The 18,295-nt window shown below is 44.3% G+C and overlaps 1 protein-coding gene across 1 annotated transcript in view; it reads right to left on the bottom strand.

Moving 5' to 3' along the window:
• Positions 1 to 18,295, bottom strand: part of MEGF10 (multiple EGF like domains 10) — a 302,219-nt gene that overhangs the window by 124,423 nt on the left and 159,501 nt on the right. Inside the window, exons 6-8 of the mRNA XM_086961113.1 lie at positions 12,482 to 12,728; positions 9,169 to 9,289; positions 1,406 to 1,542 (exon numbers count right to left, since the gene is read on the bottom strand). Of these exons, the coding sequence (XP_086817239.1) occupies positions 1,406 to 1,542; positions 9,169 to 9,289; positions 12,482 to 12,728 (505 nt within the window). The remainder of the gene's footprint in view (positions 1 to 1,405; positions 1,543 to 9,168; positions 9,290 to 12,481; positions 12,729 to 18,295) is intronic.

The raw sequence follows: 18,295 nt of genomic DNA, 5'->3' as shown, positions 1-18,295 counted from the left end.
TTGTGATCTGCATCTCAGCTGGGCTGGACAGAATCTTGGGACCCAAGCGCTGTTGCTTAAAAGCAGCAAGCTCAGACACTGAGCTACAATTTGGTTCTAAAATGGGGTTCAATTTGGGAATTTAGAACACGATTTAGATTGATAAAACTCATAGCTCACACAAATAAAATCCCTCATTTGGACTTCCTGCTGGAAGGGAAGAACAGACGAACCATAGGCTAAGGAGGGAAGGTCTTATGCTTAAACAGGAGTACCATACTAAGACGGGCGGCCAAATGCTTAGACAGGATGGTCACATGATTAGAATAGAAGATCATATGATAAGAAGAAGAATTTCATCCTTACCAAGTCAGGATGGGCATAGTCTTAAATGCGACAATCCTGTGCTTAGAATGGAAAGTCATGTGACTGGAAGGCAAGGTTATACGCTCAGATGGGATGGTCAAATGCGTACACTAGAACATTAAAGGCTAAGAATGAAGGACACAAAGGTCAAGATTATGTGTTTTCAAATACAAAACTCCCTAACAGCACCCAAATCAACTTGACAGTGCTCTGGAGCTACTGAAAAACAGTGGTCCCAATTTAACTGTCTGTAGTAAGGGAGTGTTTTGCATTTAATAATAAAAATAATATTGCACCATGGTCTTGAATTCAAGTGGAAAAAACGGAGGATTGCCTTGTCTTTTGTTAGAAATAGATCCTACAGTTTCAGAATGTACATACAGAACACATTCAGTTGATGCTCTTTGGTTCCATTGCATGAGTTTCCAGCAGCAACGCAAGCATATCTATGTTTTGGGGAATTCATTAAAATAAGTGCAGAGTTTCTGATTTGATTGACGTGCAGTATACATTTTCCGCAATACCGCATAATATTTAAAATAATACTACTGTTCATATTCTTTCAAGTTTCTCTCTTTTTTTAGTATAGTATGACATCCACGCTATAGGTGTTGCGTAATATAATCAATGGACAATAATAATAAGTGCTCAATAAATCTAGCAGATATCTGTGAAATGAGTACGATTCTTTCATTATTAACCAGGTGAAGCACCTTCGTTTGGATGACACAGAATACCCAACATGTTCAACAAACAAGAAGACAAATATATACAAACATAAATGAATGGCTAGCAAAATAACATCTTGTATTATTTTGTAGGCTTTAAATATAATATTCGAAATTGTATTTTTTAGCTCAATTATGCCATTGTTTACATGAGCATCGAAGCCTGTTAGTGATATACATGCATGTGTGTTCACATGGGTTTCTTCAGGACATCATAGGAATCAATGAGGTCTAAGATGAAGGATTTGCATTTCTTGTGGATTTCTTTTGAACTCCCTGCATATAATGGAGGCATGGCACATTCATGAAGGGGCGCATGCGTCTTTCCTCACCGTTCTCCCGTGTAGCCGGGGCTGCAGCGACACTGCCCTGTTGCTGAGTCGCATGTTCCTCCGTTGTGGCACTGGCACTCCTGGGAGCAATTCCTTCCATATCTACCCTCCGGGCAAGGCTGGCCACAAACTGTGCCCTACAAGACATCAACACAGAGATGGATCAGCTGCCAGCAAAAACCACAGTAGATGTTTCATTTAAAAAAGATGATTTGTGATTTCTGAGACACCACATGCTTCTCATAGGATATATCAAGGGAGTGGAGGCTCAGCATGGATGGCGGATCCCACAAGCATGTAAAGGACACTTAGGGCCGAATTACGAGTTTGGCAGTAAGGTGGCAGAACCACCCTGCCGCCGCACTACCAAACCCGTGTGCGCACCGCCTGCCATATTATGATTTTTTTAAGTCACTGGCGGGTGGGTCTTTGGTGTTCCCACGACAGTGCCTATGAAATAGGCATTGCAATGGGAATGTCAAAGACAGTACCTGCCCGGCATGGACTGGTGCAGTCCATGCCGTGCAGGTACTGGGGTGCATGCACACAGGGGAGCCCAACATGTGCCCCCTGCATGCACCCCATGGCCCAGAGGCAACAAGAGGCCCTGCAGGGCCCCCTTTTTATCCTTTCTGCAACGGTTTTCACGGAGGAGGAACCACCATGAAAACCGTGGCAGAGACGAAACTTGTAATATGCTGGGTGGGACCGTGGCGGCCCGCCAAGTATGCTGCATCTTGAAGACCGCTGCCCCACTGCCAGGGATCTCTGATTCCTGCCGGTGGCCGCGGGACAATGGCGGACCAATCGTCCTACTTGCAATAGGGCGGTCGGAAGACTGCCACCGCTGTGCTCTTGCGAGTCTGACATTCCACGGACCGCCAGACTTGTAATTAGACCTTTAGTGTAATATAATATTGATCTTTTCTTGCATTCTCACATATATACATACATATTTCTAAACTGTAATGGTTCTCTATATGCTTGGGGTGTTTGGCAATATATATTGACAAACTAGGACTGTGTTGAAACCTTTGTATCTGGAATAATGGAAGCACTCTGAATGTAAATTTCAATAATAACAGTTCATAAACATTTATTTTAGGTTGTCGATGACCTAGTACAGTTACACAGTAGTCTCAAGGGCAGGTTATCATTCTGGCCCTCGTTCGGCTTATCACTGATGGACTGAAGCTCCTACACCTGATCATCCTATTACACAAAGAGGAGGGGAGGCATTATTTCCTAATGCTACATTTGTTGCCTGCACCTCCCTTGGGCTACACATTTCTAACTTTGTTTTGCATAACCACGCCAGTTTTCCACCCCAAAAATTTTTCTGACCAATTTTGTATAATCATACTTTCAGAGCCTTGGAATATACAAGAGACAAAACATTCTCTCTCTCCTCCTCACCTGTAAAAAAACAGTGCCGGTTTGACCTGGGCAAGAGCGATAAACTACAGCACAACAAATGAACCCTAAAGCGAATACACAAGCCGGTCTAGAGAAACTTAAACCAGTTCTTGTTCTGAAGATTGGCATGAATGTAACATACCCAAATTATTCTTTTGTATAATAATTGTATTTATACAGTACATAATAATCCTGGTGGCAAAGAGCATTAATGGATGGGTAGCACACTACACTATAACATAACGTGTATATGCAAAGCACACATTCACCCGTGGGCATGTTGCCGCTGAATAACAAATGTTTATTGTTACCCAACTCAATGGTACTCATTTTATCCGCCTCAGAAGGATGACAGGTTCAGTGTACCCGCCAGGATTTGAACCTGTGACCATGAGGTAAAAAACAGGCCACTACAGTTGACACAACAGTCCACTAAGCCACCAGCCCTTGCTGTATGGAAGCACATTGTAAGAATAATGTTGAATTACAGTGTAGCCTAATTGGGAAGAATTATGAAGTTGTGCATGAATGACCAGAGAGGTGCACTTGGGGCACAGGTGAAACTTCAATTACGCTGGCGTAATTTGCGTTATAATTAGTAAGTAAAATTTCGTTAAATTACACCTTTATGCCACTTGGCACAATTGGGGGTCACTCACGTAAAAAAAAAATCCTGTCACAGGAGCTCTGGAACAACATGAGCAGACTGAACGTGAGGCTCTTGTTAATGGCTGGTGCGTTTTTGTGCTTTTTTTAATATGAAGTATATCCTCAAAAAATGGCAGAAAAATACCAGGTTTGCACTTCACATAATTTTATAGAAATGTCACATAATTATGCAAAAGGTAATTACGCAAATTTCTCACAATTAGGTCACTGCACCTAGGCGTGTGATGGCAGGAGGAAGCATGAGACATCTATATTGCCACAACTCACACAAAGCGCTGCTTTAATCTGTAGAGCCGAGATGTGTGGACTAACCGCGCAGGCTTGCAGCAGCGCTCTGCGCCATTTCAGAGAAGACGCCTGAACCAAGTGTAATGGGTTTCAGGTCAGTGCTTTGTAGCACTTGATTACTTTAGAAGCCTTCGCTTCCCCACACAGAATCCAATGACTCGTTTCCGCCTCCGGGGGCGGGGGACGTGGAACCTGACTGCTGTGGGGGGACACCGGATGGTGGGCCAGATGGATTTGTACACTCAGGGTTTCACCCCTCCTGGGAGTCTGGCAGTGCCTGCTTCCTCTTGACTCTGCCCGTGGTAAGACTGTTGCTACTAATTTCATTTCCTCCTTAAATTCCTCGAGTTTTGGCCGCGATTTGGCGCCTGCGCCTCTGTAACCACAGCACAGGCTGCAGACGGTAAAGCGCTTCACGTGGGCCTGCCCTCGCAGGGGCCGCAGACCAAGTGGGGGGCTGGCTTGTGGAATCAGACTGTTTACCTGGTGCTTGTCAAGGCCTCGACATGTAGCTCTGCAAGGGGTTGAAGACACTGAGACATGCTACATGTACATAAACACAATCACAACATTTCTACCACTCAAATTACTTTACTTTTTCATTATACCAATTCACCACGAATCCTATATGGGTTCCGGAGCAGCGTGCTACTCGCTGAAAAATGGCTTTGACGCCTCGTCAGGGGTAGTAAGCGCTGTATGAATGCAATTACAATACAATACACAAACAGTGTGTCACACACATGCATTAATATACATTAACACACACAAATCCATGAACCCACAGCCACACAGAGACAAGGGCACACATCTCAACTCACCCTCATGTACATGGTACCAACCTTTTCGGGCTCCTTATCACCGTCCAAACAAAAACAAATGTCTCCGATGGACATCAAATGGAACACCCAACATAAAATGGAACACCCAACCAGGAAAACGCCCACGCCCTCCCAACAATGTTTCATGCCATGGAATTTAATGGGCGGGTCACCCGCCGAACCATGCAGCCTCACCCTCCTTGGATACACAAAATGTTCGAGGGTTGGCACAAACATACACAGCCAAACACACATAAAGACACAACCCTATATGCACAGCTATGCGAAAAGACACACTGCATATTCACATACAGAGCCACACACAAAATGGCAGTTAATCAGTCACAATGCCACAGCTGCAACTGCACACAGTCTCTCCCTCCCTCTCTCTCTCTCTCTCACACACACACACTTGCACAAACACATCCTATATTGTCTTTTTTGCCTCAGATGTGAGTGTGTGACGCCATGCGATGACCCAGCTAGGCCCACCCAAGCTTTTGGCCACTCTGTGCCTGCAGGAAGTAACAGCCCAGATTGCTTAACCGCCTTAATGAATAGAGAGAGAGTCGCATCGACTGTCCCAAAGGCCAGGTTTTCTGTACGCTGGGATTTCATTTACAAAGAACAAACACAGCATGGCAATATTTATTTGGACTAGTAATCAGCTAATTGGATTGTTACCTTTGATAAGTGATTGCCAGTTCAATTGCTCAGTGAAGTAGTTGATAGGAGAAATTGATTCCTTTGTATCGATCTGTCTGCTACTGTTAAACTAGGACAGCGTCGTTATTTACTGTGAGGGCAGTGGTGCAAACCCCTGCATGTGTTTTACATCTGTACTGGGCTGGTACCGTTGTACTATACACCTGCTTGAGTGTCTTGATCAAAAATCACTTTATCTCCCTATAACTAGAGTTGTAAATATGTATAATGGAAGTATAGCATAAACAATGGGGACTGTGTAATATGGGCCTATACTACCACCAATGGGTGCTGGTGACTTTTATAAACCAAAAGGCCATGAGGCTCGTAAATGTCAACTGAACCCCAGATTGCAATATAGGACATATTACACAATGCTTGTTATGCATTCTTTTTTATATCAAATTCTTTTTTTATTGATGTTAGTTCTGTTAAGAAAGATTTGGAGCATTTGAGCAGCATCTGTTTAGTTTTCATTGTGTGCTTGCAATTGTAGATATATCTGCCAATGTTTTAAGAAATATGTGTTTTTGTTGGGGATAATGCAATCATATTTCAAATGTGTTTTATGCAACCATTTTTATTATTATAAGTCAAATTTAAAATCCAAAGCACATTGTAAGGAACTTAAAAACATGCTGTATATTATGTGCTTTTCTTAAGTAGTAAATTGACACTATGTACTAGGTTTAACAATGAGTACAAACAAAATAAAGTGCAGCGTTAGACTGTGTAGCGTTTTGCTGACAAGGGTCTGCCTTTACAATGTTTGTTCACTGGTATACACTTGCATTATTATGTATGTATAGCCATGCAAGGGTCGGCTTGTCAGGTGTGCTGATTAATGCGCTGAAAAGCAGCACTCGCGTTTTTTTCCAGCACTGAAAGTAAGACAAATTGCTGCGTTGACTATTCATTTGATTTGTGTAGGTAAGCTAAATACCCTGCCAATAAATTCAGCATTGTGAATTACGGAAAATAAGTCACAGTTAAAACCTCTTTTGTGTGAAACAGGTCTTTGAACCCGCTGGCATTCGATAGGAACACCTAACCATGTATGTTATGTGTAATATATAACTGTGTGAAAAAACCTAACCGTGTATTTTAGGTGTAATATGCAACTGTGTGGAAAAACAGCCTAGCGTATTGTCTATTTCTGCCCTAATTACAAGCTTCCATTCCACAGTGGTTTGTGTAATCTGGGTTCAAGCAGTCCTGATGAACACCAGGTAATATACCCTGTGTCTGTTAAGTGCACAGTGCCCCATGGTGCACCACGGTACCGAATAACAGATCTTTATTGTTACCCAGTTCAGTGGTACCATTTTCTTTAAACCCAAAAGGGTAAATGGTGAGTGGATCTAATAGGATTCAAACCTTTGACCATGAGGTAAAATACAGATTTCTGGAGCACAAGCATCATTGCATTGAGTTACCATACTTATCACATACATGTCCCTTCTACATTAAAAATGCTTTTTGAAAATCACGCCAGTGCTTTTTCAAGCTAGATTTGTGCTAAGCCAAATAGCTCAAATACAATTAAATTCATTAGCAATTAGTGACTTCACATCAAGAAACATCATGGCTCCCCTTCACACCGTAAGACCAGGGTCTCCATGTCTACATAATAAATTGAACAGTTTTAGAAACGAAAAACGATACTCCAGTAACTGACATATTGGGGATAGGCACAGATAGCAAAAGGGGGGTTGGTCAGGAGTACTGAGAGGTGGGGCATGCGAGCCGGAACCTGTGTCAACCAGTCTACGCTCCGCTAGCACATTTGTGTTATTTTTTGCAAATTATATCCCAAAGAAATTAAGAAGGAAAATATTACAGCAAAGCTGCTTTAGATTACTTTGTTGGTCACTGACAAATTACATTTTAAGATAGCTCAGGGGGTTAAGGCACCAACAGCACGGATCTATGTTAACCAACAAGTCCTGGAGTCCAAGGTGTTAAAGCACGTGCTGCACAGATCTGTGTGTCATTTACTGATCACAGGTTTGAATCATCATACACAGCACATGTGTCTCCGACAGAGCACTGTATATAACCTGCTGGTCACAGGTTTATATGCGATAAATATCTCACTGGGTAAAAGGTTTGTTGCAGAGATCCTTGTCTCAAATGCACACCACAAGTTACAATATAGTTTAGGTAGCTGCTGCACGTGTTAAATAAGTGTTCTGTCTGCTCTACACACCTATATGTGAACTAAGGCATAAGGTTAAATGCTTGCTGGCCTTAGCCCAACCTTCCGTAGATAAAATAGGTATCACAGGGTGCTGAATTAGCTCTAATTATTGAGCACAAAAAACAATTTAGTTTGTTTTGTCTGCTATATAAACGTTATTAGTATCATCGGATACACTGACTTACCTACCTTACACACACCGAGAGCCCAGGAAAGTCAAACACTTCCATAACTCAGTTTATTTCTTGTCTAACTTCTCGAAATGACCAGCAAATTGTAATTTAATTTTATCCTAAGGAGCACTGAGTCTGCAGAAAAGTCGGGCAGTGTCCAGCTGGACGGCCTTTGAAATCTGACATCTGATTCAAGCCAGGATACAACTCAGGCGAAAGGAATTAGTGACTGTGCTTCGAGTGAAAAAAGCACAATTGATGGACAAAATGCTGATCAATGTCAAACATTCACCCCAGTACAGAGATCTGGGCTTAAATACATAGCTGTTTGCTCCCCATTCCAGTTTAAACCCAGCCATATGCAAATCAGTCTTTGCATATGGGAACAGCCCAACCCGAACTGCCAGGCCAGGTCCACCCTGGACCGGAAACAAGCATCCTGGGACCGGTTTCGGGGCATCACCCCTCATCAGCCACGCAAGATTGACTCCAGTGGCATGGAGAGCACGGGACCCACATCTGGGCATTCCCGTCCCACTCTGGGCATATGGAGCAGGTCAAAGGACAGGGAGGGTTGGGCGGAGGCATGGCGCGGAACCGCATAGGATGCACTGAATGTTTGCTGATGCTGCTATGCATCCGGGTGTCAGCACACTGCCATGGGACACATTCAAGACAATTCAAGAAGCCGGGCTGAAACCAGGCTAGAACTGGGTGCCGGCATAAGAATAACTGCTGTGATCGGAACATGTCTGGTCCTACCTCAATGCCAGCACTGTAATTGGAAAAAACCAAATAGTCTCATTTAACCTCTTGAGAGGATTAAGGAAGGCAATATGTATGCCCTTTGGATAAGGGGGAAATAAATGACAAATTCTCCAACATAGATTAAGCTGTTTTGCGATTTTCAACCAAAGCCTTAAAATTTGAGCAATCAGTCTGTAAGGTATGTTTGGAGAGGGGGATAAAGCATGCTTTCTTATGTATCTGAGCATGCCCTTTCCACTATCCATCTCTCAAGCTTTCTGTTGAAATATTTTTCCTGTATGTACCTTCAATAAAATGTGGACTTGAGACAAAGTTAGTGGTTGACGGTAAATTGATACCTGGCTTTCTTTCTTTATCATCTTTATTTCGACAAAAAATGTCATAAAAGCATTGATACCTGACATATTTTTTTTATGAACATGGATTGCGTGGAATGATTTATTCTATCACACACATTGCAGGTGATATGAAATTCAATTAACTTTAGGTATTGTAAAGAGTTTTTACTACAAAACTTTAATAGGTCCTTGGAAGTCATCCTACAAAACATGGCAACCAAGACTGGGGTTCATTGGGTTATAAGACATGGAGGATAGAAAAGCTAGTTAATGAAACATTATCAAGCAGTGCGGAAGGAAGGATGATGTATTCAAGAGATTAAACGTTAGATCAAAAACAAGCACCACTTAAAGCAGTGGTACACGCATTTAATGCATAATTTACCATCCATCCAGGTGGGCATGAACATTCTCCAGTAACATGGTGGCACACTCCTCCATTCTGACACGGACATCTTTCCTCACACTGTGAACCATGTTTACCAGGAGGGCAAAGATCCTCACAGCTAAAATGGGGAAATATTCAAGGAGAAGAACAGATTAGATGCTTTACATAATCATTTTACAAATAATAACAATATCACTTGGCGCATTAAAAAAGACTTTGCCTGAGCATTATTAACTCATTGACTAATCAGTTGTTCCTTTGTTGTTTTTTTGTACCAATGACAAGGAAGATAAACTAACTAGTTACTTACTCACAAAAGATAGTTCTGCCCATTATTTCTAACATCCATAGATCCACGCTTCTTCAGCATATTGCCACCTTTCATGGAGTCCCTTTGAAAATGGATTCAGACAAAATATGGTTCCCAGACCCACCCCTCTAGGACCTAAGCTGAGTTTGAGCCTTTGTTAACCCAGAAAGGAATGGATCAGCCCAACCAAGGGTTTGGGGGGAGGTGGTGGGTTGAGTGTGGCTTTGTCAAGCCTGCTAATAATAGGAAGAAGCATTGTTCCCTTCCCACATTTCACTCTCCAGGAAATTACACATGTTAAGTTGAAAACCGAGTAGTAACCACAAAAAAAGAGGATGCTGGTAACCTACCGGAGTGGTTATACAGCTTCACCACATCATATGTGTCCCTAGCATGAAGTTTATACCAAGAGATAAGTTCTTGTAGAAAAAAAGGAGTTTGAGATGCAGTTCCAACAAAATCCCCAATGGGCACATATAGCATTTCATTGTCCTTGCCCTACTCCTGATGTCGTCTTGAAAGCCCTTATTTGCAAGCCCATTCTGCTGCCTTCTGACTAAGTGTGCATTATAGAAATACCACATACATGCTTACATATATAACTTGCCCAAATGCGCTGCCTGTGAAAAACACAAATGAAATTCTCACCACCCCTTCCCACTTGCTGCTCAGAACACACACTTATTAAACAGCTTTGGCAATTCAGAGACCTCAGATGTCAATTAGGGTTAAAGAGGGGTAGCCGCCGCTATCTTTTGGTGCTATTTACTACCCATGGCACTGCCCTTGCTACCCGTGAACCCATGGGTCATGAAGGCAGCAGGAGGGACACCCTACAACTTTCTGTAGTTTCTGGTCCTTGCCTTTGGGATCTCAGCACACAATAAGGGGCATTTGAATGGCTAACAGCTCAATCTTGTGATGACACTAAGGGTCAAAAGATGTTGGGCGGCACCTTCTGTTGGTGATTCAACGCCCATTCTGATGATGATGTAATTGCTACAAACACAGCAATCAGCGGCTTCAGGCGAAATAACTACATTCGCAGCAAATACTTTCAAGGTAAAATCTGAAGTTTCCTTATGGAAGGTGAATGACACCCAGAAAATATGAATGCCATTGTTAAGTTAAGCAACAGTTTTTTCAATAAAGAGACTAAATAGACGTCCTGTCTAATGGAGAGGTAACATAATGAGTTCCAATGCAGTAGCGGCTGCTATTGGACGGCGGTGGTGAGGCGGGCACAGGGAAAAAAAATAATACTTGCCTGAAACGGATGGGAGACCGCCTCTCCTCCATCCTCTTCATCTTTCTGTCCCAGTCTCGGCCGGCAGCAGCAGCAGGAAGCACCCGGGCAGCAGGCTCTCCTGAGCCAATCACAACGCTGCAATGCAGCGCTGTGATTGGTCTGAGCGCTGTGGTTTAGCGCTCCGATGGATACAGGGAGACTTTGCATGTTCCTCACCAGGCTATGTAATGCAGCCTTGTGGGGAACATGCAAAGTGCACAGGACTGCTTGGGCCGGCCAGGCAGTCATTCGCACTTAAGGAGTGCAAACCATTCCTTCCCCTGAGCTGCCCAGCCCCACCGCACGAGCCACTGACTTCCAAAGGAAAAATACAATAGCTATTATCATTGTATTTTTCCTTTCGGGCGACGCTCCTCTGCCTTAGCGGAGGAGCCTCCACTGATCCAATGTCAGGTCTGGTATGGAATTAGCTACTTGTTTTTTTTATGCTTACATATAAAGTTGTCAGTATTGAAAGATTGACAAACGCTAAGATTGGCACAAATTTAATTTGATTTTTCTTGCCTCTAGGGGTGCAGGGTCTCTCCACAGCTGCTGATGAAAGCAACCTGGATGTTTTCATTTGACTTCCAATAGCTCAGTGAGTTCAACACTTCTATTATCACCTGGTGCTGCTCTTCATGCTTCAATGGATGTTAAAAGGGTACCATAGAGTATGTATAGAAACAGGAGAAGAATAGAAGAGTGAAAGCAGTAGAAGATAGTCAGGTCTGTACTACTGCAGCAGAGACTTTTGTTGCATTCTAGTTGCTTATGTGGTTGGTGGTGTTCCTTCTCTTCAGAAGCCAGGATAGTATCATCATTTGGTACCAGGGGTAAGGTAGCTGTACACGTGGGTGGGTTGCTGTCTGATTCATGTTTGTTGGTCCAGGAAGACCAGGCAGAGAGTGTGGACTTAAGTTCTCTCTGGAACATGGCTACTTGTCTCAGCTTATTCCAAGCTTGTTTTGTTGAAAGGTGCTGTCAAGATCTTTTTTCTGTTACCAATCACGGGTGATGGTCAGGTGAGTGACCAACCCCCAGCCTAACCCATGCTCAAGACCCTTAAGCACAAGAAAAACAGTTGTTCCAAAAGTAAACAATGACTTTTCAGGGCCTAGAACATGTCTTCTTGCGTGGTTCTGTACAGCCGAACTTGGTTTTAGGTACACGTTATGAGCTCTGTGTACAAAATATTTAAGTTTTTCAACAATATATTACCAAGGGATGGACCAGTTATACTTTGTGCTTGAACCTGAACACGGGCATGCCATTGCTTAGCCTGTGGAGTTGAAATTCTGTATTATTTGTGCCTGTGTGGGAGGTATTTTCTCTTTTCTCTGGGTAAGTAAGTGGTGACTGGGCAGTTTCAGCGTCGAAGTTTGTGTATCGCACCTCATCTTCACTTTTTACAGCCTCTTAGATTTATCTCCAGTTCTCTGTCTACCTTTTCATCCTTCACTTTTCCTTCCCTTGACTGTCCCTCTTCATTCTACCTTGCTCTGTGTAGTGATATTCTGCATAAGCACAGTAAACATATGACACACCTGAACATTCCCCATATGCATGAAAAGCTATGCCTTCTCTATGTAATTCTGGTCTCCTGGAGTGTTAACGTCCACCTTGGAAAACAGCCCAACAGTCGACCATGTCTCTGCCCCCCAGGCAAAATATCTAGATCCAGCATTCAACACACATTGCGCGCTACTCACAAGGCTCCGGTGTAGCCGGGAGGGCAGCGGCATTCGCCTGTGACGTGATCGCAGCTGGCTCCATTTTGGCACTGGCACTTCTGGTGGCAGTCGTTGCCGTAGGTACCCTGGTCACAGCGTTCCTCACAGCGCCAGCCCTTGAACCCTGAGGCGCAGTGGCAGGCTCCAGTGATGGGGTTACACAGAGCTCGGTTTTTGCACTGACAACGGCTGCTACAGTGAGGACCCCAATGGTCGATGTCACATGCTGTGGGAAGAAAGCCACACTTCAGAAACAGATCGGCCAAGTGACGCCTTTTCACCTGCTCTTCATCGTTATCACCCTATAGCTCGAACACTAGTACGCCCCAACAACACTTCACACATTTAAAATGGCATCTTCAGCATTTAACAACACGTACAACACAATAGTGCATATACATTCCACTACAACACAGTAGAATAAGGAGAAATGATAGGCCAAGGGCGTAGAAAACAGACTCAATGCTTGAAAAACTGTAGGTGTCTGAAAGGCAAAACACATATTAATATCTATTTACCGGAAAGTGAACAGCTCTACACATGAGTGAAGAGTGCACCAAAAAGTGGCCTATTTCTGTGGCCCTCTGTGCTCCTGCTATAGAGGCACATGGGGAAGACATCACTATTGAGAAGAGGTCTCGATCCAGTGGAGATGAACGGGGAAAACCAGGCCTTCTCCCAATTTCTTATTTCCCAGCAAAAGGCAAAGCAAGCGTGAAAGGATAGCTGACGTCCCACAAATGTATTTACTCTGCAAACACAGTGGCATAGCTTCCACTGGTGCAGTAGGTGCAGTGCACCGGTGCCCAGAGGCTTGAAAAGTCAACTAAATCCAAATGAGTGCCACAGAGCCCATTATACACTGGCTACACCACTGCGAGAACGGGAGTACGTTTTACAAAGATCAGCATTTCACATTCCCATTTAGAGTTTTCCCCTTAATTGTGGCATAATGAGTTCATAGATGAAGGAGGTTCTGGGGGAGTTTTAAGTATTTCTGATGTACACAGCGCAGTGCCCTGCGGCTAGGCTGGTCCTCTGTAGCTGCCCCTGTGTTTTAGTCCCCATGCCCCTTCCTCTCCCCCTATCTGGACTGCCCACACTGATACCGATGGCGCTGGAGGATGAGAGATGGGCTGCATATCAGTGCCCTTCTACCAGGAGTGTGACACACAATCAACTGGTACTTCCAGTGACCATGACGCAATGTTGTGGGAGCAGCGATACACTCACGGGCAGAGATTGAAGCTACCACTCACTGGTCCTAGAGCTTTCATGCACCAAGCTCAGGGCATGGGAGTGACAGGCTTGAGGGAGCAGGGTTAGGGATGAAAGGCAAGGCTCAAGGTGCAACTAGAAGTCCAATACTCTTGACAAGTTGAAGAAATCGGATGTTATACACCCTGGGGCACATTTTTATCTGATATCCAAATTCTGCAAACTAATTTTACACATCAGAGGGTGGTAATCTTAAAGCCAGTAGCAGATGGCCTTAATTCACTGACTGCAGACATCTGTGGGCAAGTGGCTGGCTAGAAGTTCAAATCCCTTCTCACGTTGATAAAACAGTACAAAAAGTTACTCGCACTTTGAGGCTATGACTGGGGTTTCAATCAATGAACGCGTATCTACTATTACATTTTCAAATGTTTCTACCCTTTCCAAGCAGTGCCCGTGTGAACAATGAAAACCTAGTCCTTCACTTCCCTGAACTGCTGAAAGTGCCTAAGGGATTCCTGGTCATGATTTTCATGCAGCCAAAATGAATACTTTCGGTTTAATGAAGCCAAACAAGGAGTTTTGTGAAGCTCAAAAAAATGCTTCCTGGCATAATGCATAAAGGCAATGCCATGATGCAGACATTTCCTGAAATGAAAAACCTGGCAGCAGTAGTTCATGATGCGATAGCACAAAGGCTTGTGCACGCGTACTACTGTAGTCGTCCCTGTGCTGACCACGTGCTCTGTGGGTAGCTGGGACATCATTGTTTACACCACATCGCCTCCTGGGCAAGGCAGCGAGGCAGACAGCAGCCCTATTTTCTTAGAGTGGAGTTAAGAGGCCAAGATGGCGCCCCAGGCTGTGATTGACGCTACATTCAGAATCGATCACTGCACATACACAATGACGGGAATCCTATTAAGGGTTTATCTATGTCTGATGAATGCCCTCCTTGTACACACTGCACACTCCTGGCCTTGGAAGGAACCATCTTGGCCTACATTTTTCTATAGTGGAGCTGGAGTTCCCCTGATGACATTGTTAAAGTGCTGTAGGCATGTCAAAGTGAATATTACAGCTCGGTCATCGCGAGCAACGAGGGGCGATGGGAAGGAAACAGGGTATCTTTGTCGGATGCTGCTGGAACTCTGAAATGAGCTACCAGAGGAGGCAGGGGGATATGAAACTGGTTGTATAACTGCAAGGCTCGAGCAAGAAGGAGGGCTTGGGAAAAAAGCGACCTTAACCGAAGCCTTTTAGATATACCATAGCGTACAGTGTCCGACAAGGACATGACAGAAGAAGAAGCCAAGAGTAAATTCTTACAGTAGGCACAGAGTCTTCTTTCCATATATTTAGAAAGCAGATGTGAATGGTCGTCTTCCCTATTGAATGATGAAACATGCAGAGTAGGTCTGGAGCAGGTGCAGTGGTTCTGCAGGCCTATGAGCATCCACCGGTAGTGAGCCCAGGGCGAACCTCAGATGGAAGAATTAGGTAACTAGATATGACTGAATCGAGTCGGGAAAGACTGATAGAGGTGACTGTGTACTCCTGCAGGGGTGTGAATGAGACTGAATGTCCTGAAAGATTGCAGTGACCAGGAGCAGATTAGTCAATACAGAGAATGGAGCTCACAAGAAACCAAGCTGCTTGCGAGGCCTTGGCACCGCTACCACAGCCTGGGGGAGATAATGGAGAGAAGACCTTCTTTTGAATGGGACATGAGAAAGGAAAGGGCCTCTCTTGAAAAGTGGGTCAGACCTTCGGGGATTGATGGGCAGGGCGGTCTGTCACTACGCTAGGTTGGAGCCACTGACAGGGCATTCCACTGGGGCACCAGCCCCTCCAACCCATATCACTGAGGTGTGCGGTGCAGAAGGAGAGACGGAAAATTGCTTTAAAGAAAGGCCAGATCAGCTCATTACTCATTAAATAAACCTCTCTGAAAACAGCTGAAATTAAAGTCTTTATATGGGTAAAAAGCAATCACTATACACAAGAATTACTTCATTCCGTGATGACACAAGTTTCAAATAGATGGTAAACCGTTACGAAAACATGTGATAAACGTGACTGTTGGTGAACAAAATGATCAGTGCATTGAATTCAGTGACACATATATACAAATTATACAAGGGGAATTAGAAAGGCCAGAGTGTTGAGTTAATACTCCAAGGAGACAAGAGGTAGCTGTGCAAGTTCCTGGAGTTATCTTGACCAATATTGAGCGTCGACGTTTCGACCCTAAGGCGCCCCAGTTGGTGGTCACGGCGGGTCTTTATCAAGACAGGGGAAGGTATTGGGAACAGGTGGAAATATCACAGCCTGGTCGGTAGCCAATGGGTCAACCCCGAGTGAGTCAGTGTGAGCAGCACGTCCGGAATATTGGTCAAGATAACTCCAGGAACTTGCACAGCTACCTCTTGTCTCCTTGGGGTATTAACTCAACACTCTGGCCTTTCTAATTCCCCTTGTATAATTTGTATATATGTGTCACTGAATTCAATGCACTGATCACTTTGTTCACCAACAGTCACATTTATCACATGTTTTCGTAACGGTTTACCATCTATTTGAAACTTGTGTCATCACGGAATGAAGTAATTCTTGTGTATAGTTATGTTATGTTATGTTATGTTATGTTAAAAATGCTTGTTACCGCGCACGTACACCAATTGGTTTCATGGCGCTCAGAGACAGGTGTGGGGGCGATGCAGGGGGTGAAAGAGGCTAGTCGTAGGCAAGAAGGAACAGGTGAGTCTTCAGAAGTTTGCGGAAAGTGATATAGTTCGGAGTGAGGCGGATAGAGAGGGGAAGAGAGTTCCAAATGGAGGGGGCAAGAAAAGAGAAACAAGCGCCACCGTGTTTCTTACGTTTAAACCTAGTGATTGCTTTTTACCCATATAAAGACTTTAATTTCAGCTGTTTTCAGAGAGGTTTATTTAATGTGTAATGAGCTGATCTGGCCTTTCTTTAAAGCAATTTTTCGCTACCCAACAGAACCACTTTGTTCTTAACCACGCTTACCCAGGTTCTGAGGGACACAGGGTTACCCCATTTATGTAAAGCAGAAGGTGAGACATCACAGAAAACTGGACACACTGACATCTGATTATTCAATGAATGGACAACACACTGCTGGCACCACTGACAGGGCTACTGATGGGTGGGTTAGGACATTGGGTGAGACACTGCTGCATTGTCTTGGGGGGTCTTGGACATCCGGCAAGACATCTGAGGGAGGGAATCTATGCACGCATGTTTTAGGTGGTCCCAGGAGGGATCCATCACACCAGCTCATGATTCCTTGCTGCTACCCTACTGACACTCGAGAGCAAGACTGTACACGCCTGGGTGTCCCCAAGGGAAGATGGAGATGACCCGGCCCTCAAAGAGGGGCAAAAGATGGAGTCTAATAACTCAGTTGTGAGTGCGTCACAAGAGCCCGCATGAGTGAGATTTGATTAGGTGTGAACCCTGATGACTGTTGCATTTGAGATAGATGATTTTGCTGTGCGCATCAGTGATAGCACAGTGTAAATAAACTGCCTGATGAGGAAAGGTTGGTATTAACCGGTGAGAGTTACGTTGTCCGTTACTGAATTGTGCAGGAACCAAACTGCCCGGTGCTCTTAGGCCCACAAGGGTCAAGTCTGTGCTTTATAAAAACATATTTAAAAAAAAGAAAGACATGAAAAGAGGGTTCCATGACCCCAATGACCAGGTGGAGGCACCAAGAATGTCCTTGTTGCTGTTTAAAGCCTGTGAATACTTTTTACATTCTGGACCCGACTGTAAGCCCGCTCAACCAGACATGCCCCTCAAGGGGGTGTTTTGCAGACAAAGGAATCCAGGGCTACAGCTACACGGGCTAAACGGGTGACCCTGCAGTGAATGTGCTAGTTCTGGACTCCAGCAACGAAAAAAACGTCCTCATTGGCTGATTGGTCAGCGGGATCGCTTCCCCTTCTGTCTGGTCAGTGTGTTTGAGCACTTGGTCTATTTACAAACTGAAATATGTTACCATCAGTGCACAGTGATGCTGACACGGGAGTCCTTGCATAATCTTATGAAAATAAGCAAGGCTCCTGGAAATTCAGAATACGAGGGGTCTTGGGTATGAGGAAGCGGCCATGTTAGTCAGGGGCTCATTGTTCTGCATTTGCGATACTGTCCCTCGCTTCTTGCCGTCTAAGCTGCTTCAGAGCGTGAGGCCTTTCAAGGTCAAGGTAACCCTTGGGAATGGCGTGGATGCCTGGGATAAGGGCTTCGAGCAGTGTTTCACGGGGTCATAGGCAAAGACTCGCATGGCTATCCCACTCCAGGAAGTGCTGCGTAGGCGCAGCCATCTTGTGTTAAATGACATCTGTGGAGTGGGCACGGTAAATCAACGCTGGTTGGAAGCAAGCTGAAAACTGAGCTGAACATGTACCAGGCCATCCATTTATTAGATTATACTGCCAGTCAGCATTCAGGTATAGCAGAGGTTCGCAGAGAGCGGCAGGTGCTGTTAGCAACGTATTTCAAGTATGCTGCTAATAGAAATACAAAAGATGTACAATTCCTCCA

This window comes from Lissotriton vulgaris, chromosome 3_1, assembly GCF_964263255.1.
Source record: "Lissotriton vulgaris chromosome 3_1, aLisVul1.2, whole genome shotgun sequence".
In the NCBI taxonomy this organism is placed as follows: Eukaryota; Metazoa; Chordata; class Amphibia; order Caudata; family Salamandridae; genus Lissotriton; species Lissotriton vulgaris.
This window is presented reverse-complemented; position numbering and strand designations above follow the sequence as displayed.